Source organism: Epinephelus moara, chromosome 17 (assembly GCF_006386435.1).
Source record: "Epinephelus moara isolate mb chromosome 17, YSFRI_EMoa_1.0, whole genome shotgun sequence".
Lineage (NCBI taxonomy): Eukaryota > Metazoa > Chordata > Actinopteri > Perciformes > Serranidae > Epinephelus > Epinephelus moara.
Genome location: NC_065522.1, coordinates 11,704,880 through 11,711,461, shown reverse-complemented (window position 1 = coordinate 11,711,461; position 6,582 = coordinate 11,704,880). Strand labels below are relative to the sequence as shown.

The window sequence follows — 6,582 nt, the reverse complement described above, 5'->3', positions numbered from 1 at the left end:
CTTGGCACTATATGTGAAGCCAACAGTTTCTAACTTGGGTTTTAAGATGGACAGTGGTTTTAAATTGAAGCGTCAAATTGGTGCAGTGGTTAAGTCCAGCTTCTTTCACCTTAGGCAGCTAGCAAAGGTTAAACCTCTTCTTGCACAAAAGCACTTTGAAATAGTAATCCATGCCTTCATCACGTCCCGGCTGGATTACTGTAACGCACTTTATTTTGGAGTCAGCCAGTCTTCCCTCGCACGTCTCCAGTTGGTTCAGAACGCCACTGCTCGGCTACTAACTGGAGCACGTAAGAGGGAACACATTACGCCCATTTTGGCCTCCCTCCACTGGCTGCCCGTGCACTTTAGAATTCATTTTAAGATTCTTTTATTTGTTTTTAAATCTTTAAATGGTCTCGCCCCGCCTTACCTCTCTGAGCTGCTTCATCCCTACACTCCTGCTCAGTGCCTCTGGTCAGCTGATCAGCTGCTCCTGGATGTACCGAGGTCTAAGCGGAAGCTCAGAGGGGATGGAGCCTTTTCTGTGGCAGCCCCCAGATTGTGGAATGATTTACCTGTCCACATTAGACTGGCCCCCTCACTGTCCGTTTTTAAAACCAGTCTTAAAACCCATTTTTACGTCTTGGCTTTTAACCCGGCATGAGACTCTGCTCTTGTTTTACTGTTTTATTGTTTTTATTGTTTGTCTTATGTTTTTATTTTTGTACAGCACTTTGTTTCAGCTGTGGTTGTTTTTAAAGTGCTCTATAAATAAAGTTGAGTTGAGTTGAGTTGAGCTGTAACAGATGTGACTGAACCCAAATGCAGCACTTGGTGACTGTTGGTAATGACCTTTATTTGAACACAGAATAAACAGAAACTTGAGCTAACGAAGATATTCAATTAAGAGTTCATTCTTCGGGCCCAGAGTCCACACACAGTCTCTGGGTTCAGGGGCAGACTGGAAGGTGAAAGCACTGTGGCAGGAAAACACCACACAGCCACAGACAGATGGACACTAGAGATGCTGAGTCAGAACTCGTGGTCAGGGACAGAAGGCTGGTGAGTTTACTGGGAAACAGACGACATAGAGAGGTCAGAGGCAGGCAGGGTCGATAACAGGAGCTCATGCAGGTAAGGACATGCGCTAGAGGTGCGCACTGAATATTAAAGCCTGATAACATCATTTGGTTAAATTAAACAACTAACAATTGCATGCATTAATTTAAACTAGACAATGTTTGCAGTGGCACCACCAGAAAACTTTTTATAGGGGTGGCCAGATGGTGCCCCTGAAAATCTTAGGGTGGCACAGGCTAGCTGAAAACTGTCAGTATGAGAGTTAAGGAATCACACACTGATCAGCTTTGGCTTTGTATTTTATAGTTAATGTTATTAATTATTGATGTGCATACACAAATACAGGTAAAGGTATAAGTACACATATTTCTTTTGTAAACACATTTTATTGCAATAATACAGTGATAGTATCACAGTAACAGAAATGCTAGCATTAGGAAGAATGTTTGTTGGTTGGAACCAATGGATGCTTTAGGTTGTCTGGTTTTACAGGATACCAATATCGAGCTTAAAATGAGCACACAACAGCCTCTGAAAGACTGTAACGTCAGCCTTCCCCCTTTTGGCCAGGGAGGACCAGCAACTGCATCAGGGGGGCTGTGGCCCCTCCTGGCTCCCCCCTGGGGGGCGCCACTGAATGTTTGTATGTGACAGTACTTAATAACTTGTTACCAGTACTCAGACCCTGGATGAATCTGCAACACCAGAGCTGCAGCACCTTGCCTGAGGCACTTGCTGCTGGACAGCAGGTAAAGACAGAGAGCTAGGTGTGCTGACCCCTGGCACTGTGAACTGGCTCTGAGGATATGGAACATCATTTGTGGTTGCGAAACCAGAGTGTGGAAAGTAGAACAGTACCAACTAGTTGTGCTCAACTCTATGTGCAGCACTGGCTCTGGAACCAGTGGAGGGATGGACTCTCTCCAGGACTGGTCTGAACCAGGAAAACTCACCTTGATGACCCATGGTGCACATGACAGCAGCCTTTGTAATGTAACTAGCTGATCTATTTTTAAAATAATAAATCTTGCAAGGGAAAGGGGACTAAAACAGACTTATGGAGGAAGAACAAAAAAATAAAAGACCTTCCTCCGCTCGTCCAAAAAGGTCAGACTACCTTCCTTTAAGAAAAAAAAAAATCATACAGTCCCTTAGCAGAGACTTTCAACTGATCTACGATTTCAACCATGCAAACTGTTTAAATGTGTCCGGCTCCAACACGCCTGTTGACTCACAGCAGAAACTGGATACAATAATGAATAAAAAGGTGGTTATTTCACCAGCTTTCTTTCCTTGCTTTTTTTTTTTTACTGCAGGTCATAATGTGCTTCTTCTCTGTGTGTCTGCTGGAGACAGGTCCTCTGTAAGCTTCAGGTTGATATCTCTCAAGGAGATGTGTTCTTTGTGGAGCATTACACAACATTGTGCAAGAACTGGGCTGTAAACTAGATTGTGTTACTCCTGAGTTTGTTTGGCTTCTAAGGGTCAAACCTGTGTGTTTTATTGTGGTTACTGACTAGATAAAAAAAAAATACAGATGCATCTCTCAGCCACACTGAGGCAGTGTACTTACACAGATTTAATTTGATTGCATAATGCTGATAGTTACCTCATGCACTGATGGCCCACTTTAATTCAAGATCAGTATAATGGGGGTGTGGTGGGCAGCTTGCAAGACTGAAAAGAAAAGCCCACATTTCTGGTCGGAAGAAGAAACACATTAACTATAAACATTCACACATTGAATATGCACAAGGATTGCAAAGATGACCTTTTCAAAGAGGTTGCTGAAGGAATGACAGAGGGCATGTTTGTTCACACGGCTGAACAAGTCCGCCACTGGTAGAAAAAATCCAACTTTGATGCAAACAAGCAAAAAATGGCAATAACAAGGCCTGGGGAATGGGGAATGTGGCTGGAGAGGAGGGACAGAAAGAGCAGCAATATACAACACCACTGCAGAGAGCCCAGGTTAAATTCCCAGTGTTGGTACATCTGGCTTGATACATCTAAAATCCATACACTCACCCCACTATATCTAAATAACCGCCACTGTGTGACCAGACGAATGAGTTTTGTTTTACTGGAAACTATAATTATCTACTGTTTCTGGGAATCAAAGTGACTTCTCCTGGTTTAATAAAAGAAGGGTGGCAAAGTTCAAGTACTGTGTATGCAAACTCCTTCATTTCCCCCCTTTGTTTCTGTGTAGAGTGCTTTATATGTAACCTCACATTTGGCATAGGTGTGGCTACTCTGATGAGCCTATGTGACTGCAGTCAAAGGGAAAAGAGTTTCTCTATCGCAAATTTTTTTTTAGAAAAACTCAGTGGAAGCATGGGTGGCACATTTCTTACCCAACACCACAGAGAGCCCGGTTAGATCCCCTGTATTCATATGTCTGTCTTTTTCAATCTAGCAGTGGCAATGTACCACTGTATGTATTTATTTATTTTTTTTAATTCACTGCAATCTATCTTTGTATCACATTGAATACACTGGGTGAATGTGCATCTAATTGCTTCATCTAATTGATTTTGGGTGCCAATTCACCTTGCATTCTTTTTGAAGACACAGTGAGTTACAGTGGGCAGCATTTTATTAAGCTCTGGTTTACACCTAGCAAACAAGACACTATACTGTAGAAAATACATGTAAGAAATCCCAGCCTTCTAAATCATGGTATATGTAAAGCCTATAAGTAAAACCTGATTTAGCGGTCCTCGGACAAACCTGGACGTCTCCATCTGCCCTCTCCATCGGCTCCTCCAGGAAGCCCAGCAGGAAGTCTCTGGTGGACGTGTTGTTGGTGAAGAAGCCAAAGATGGCTTTATGCAGCACGTTGGTGTTGAGACGCTGGCCGGTGGAAGGTAATGCTCTGAGAGCTCGCAGCACGAGGCTCCTTCAATGACACCCCCCTTCTTTATCTACTTCACATGCTCCTTCATGTCATCCAGAGTCAGACTGACCCTCCTCCACTTAAGGTTTTAAGACCAGTAAAAAAAGATGCATCTCAGTAACAGGCTAAAGCAGTGTTAATTACACATTAAAGCTACCTGGAGTGTTATCATTTAGTAAAAACTGAAAGACAAACTACAAGTACATTTATATTTATTAATGTATTTTTGTGTTATAGCAGTAAAATTCTTACTTATCCACCTAAAATAGGTTGGTTAGATATAAAAGTATCGCTTTGTAAATATTGGTACTAGTGTAGCTTCAAATATTGCTCCCTCAAAGTGACATCCTTTTCAATTTATTTTGGGTAATTATTCCTCTATGTCTGTGTCTTTATTTGATTTTAACCTGTGCAGATAAACTCAGAAAAGCTCAAGCTCAAATATCTTTACTTTCTGAGCGCTGGTCAGTATGCTAAAATTTCTAAGTGCAATATTTGCAATGCATTCTTTAGTTGCTGAGATGTGACTAAAAACCAAAAATGTTCACCTGCTTGTGGTGCAAAAAGTAATTTCTGGGAGATCACCAAAGTGATTAAGGATTCATTTTTTGTGGACCTTGAATATCTGTGCAAAGATGTTCCAATCTATCCAACAATTGTTGAGATATTTTAGTCTGGATCATAGTGGTGGGCGGACAGACAGGCAGTGCCATATCTATGCCATGTTACTAGCATTGCTAAAAGAAATTCCAAATATCCCACCCACAAATATGAAAACACAAGTCAGTCATTACTGGAAACCAGATAATCATTTACTATTCTGGGAATCAAAAGTGAAAGTAACTTCACTCGGCAGAATAAAAGGAGACACCCACAGTAGGTTACTGCATTGCCAGGAAAGTGCAGAGCTCTGTCCTCAGGACAAATACTTAACCTATAACAGAATATTGCATATACAGTGAATAAAAAAACTACTTGATGAAATAACAGCTATTTCTTTTTACCATGGATAATCTGCAAAGGTAGGTAATGATGTCTTTTCTAGTGACTTTTTGCCCTCTTTTAAATTCCTGAAATGATGTAGGCTTTCCATAGCCTGAGACAGTAGCACAACTCATTTTTGTTGTTTGTTTTTGTTTTAACTCTGATGAGGAGGTAAACATCTTGTTTTGCAACTCTTAACTTAAGCCAAATATATGTTGTCCTTTCAGCTATTGAATAGAATGAATATGAATTGATTCACTACACATTGAATTTAAATATATTCTTCTCCATTACCAAGGAGTTCTATGATGTACCCGACTCCTTCCTTGACCCATACAGTCAGGACAGAGAGAACACTACACCAGCACCACAGTCTGACTGTATGTGTGACTGTTCATAATGGATCCAGTTTATGTCTGAATACATAATGTGATGTACAGATACTGAGATGTACCTCTCTTCTCTTGTGACAGACGTTCCTCCACCAGGAGATGTAACAGTTCTCAGTGTAACAGTGCTGACCAGGAGACTGTTTCTCTTGGCTTTTCACTCACTGAGACCTCTGTTAGGTATAAACTGCAAATAGATTACTCCTCCATACAGAGGAGCAGTTTGATCAGAGAGGACTCCAGCACTGTGACGGTTGGGGGACTGAATCCTGGGACTGAGTATACTTTCAGCATCATAAGGATTGCTGATAATGGAAATCAAAGCAAAGCAACCTCGCTATCTGTCTTCACAGGTAAATCTGTCAAAAGGAAACTTAAAAAAAAAAGTTACAGCGCATTTTACACTTCACAAATATGCTTCCTACAATAAGGTATGCTCTCATTGTATGTTATAAAGGTTAGTTCACATGATTAGGCTATTTATCGCGTTGTCTTTTACCACACCTCTTCAACTTGGCAGTCAAACAGCATACATTAACAGAAGTTGAAGTTTCACCAATGAAACTACTGTGCTGTTCCCACAGAGCCCAGCCCTCCTGCAAAGATTACAGTTGACCAGATAAGCAGTGAGTCGCTGTCTCTGAGTTGGGACCCACCTGCTGGTGAAGTGGAGAGCTACACTGTGACCTGTTGCAGCGAGGGAGAAACTGAGCAAGTGATGACAACAGACGCAAACAACCTGACTTTCAGCAACCTGAAGCCAGGGGTGTGTTACTCCCTCCAGGTTTCTGCACAACTTAGGAATGGAAGACAAAGCAAGCCAGCTGTAACAGCTGCTACCACAAGTAAGTCAAATAAAATCATAATGGCAACAAAAAGCTTCTTTCAGGATAAAGTGGGCTTGTAAAGACATAAAATTATTGTCATTTAATTCAGTCAGACTGTCAGACACAGTGTGCTCAAAACTTTTTTCCTGACAGTGTGTAATACCTTAATGGCATGTACCAACAATGTCACAAGCAGGGCTTTAGTGGGACTGTAAAATAAAGGGTGAGCAGGGCCGGCCCTAGACTTTTGGGGGCCATAAGTGGATATGCTTTGGGGGCCGTCCTCAAAGTAACGTTTTTCCACTTCACATGGCATTAAACCAACTAATGTGTGTTGTAGTCTAGGCACTCATAATCAATCAATCAATCAATTTTATTTATAAAGCCCAATATCACAAATCACAATTTGCCTCACAGGGCT

At 41.5% G+C, this 6,582-nt stretch overlaps 1 protein-coding gene across 1 annotated transcript in view; it reads left to right on the top strand.

The window, feature by feature from the left end:
* LOC126404683 (uncharacterized) overlaps positions 1–6,582 on the top strand; it is a 20,822-nt gene that overhangs the window by 2,308 nt on the left and 11,932 nt on the right. The window contains 4 exon segments of the mRNA XM_050068060.1: positions 5,244–5,325; positions 5,419–5,456; positions 5,459–5,687; positions 5,919–6,179. Coding sequence (XP_049924017.1) covers positions 5,244–5,325; positions 5,419–5,456; positions 5,459–5,687; positions 5,919–6,179 — 610 coding nt within the window.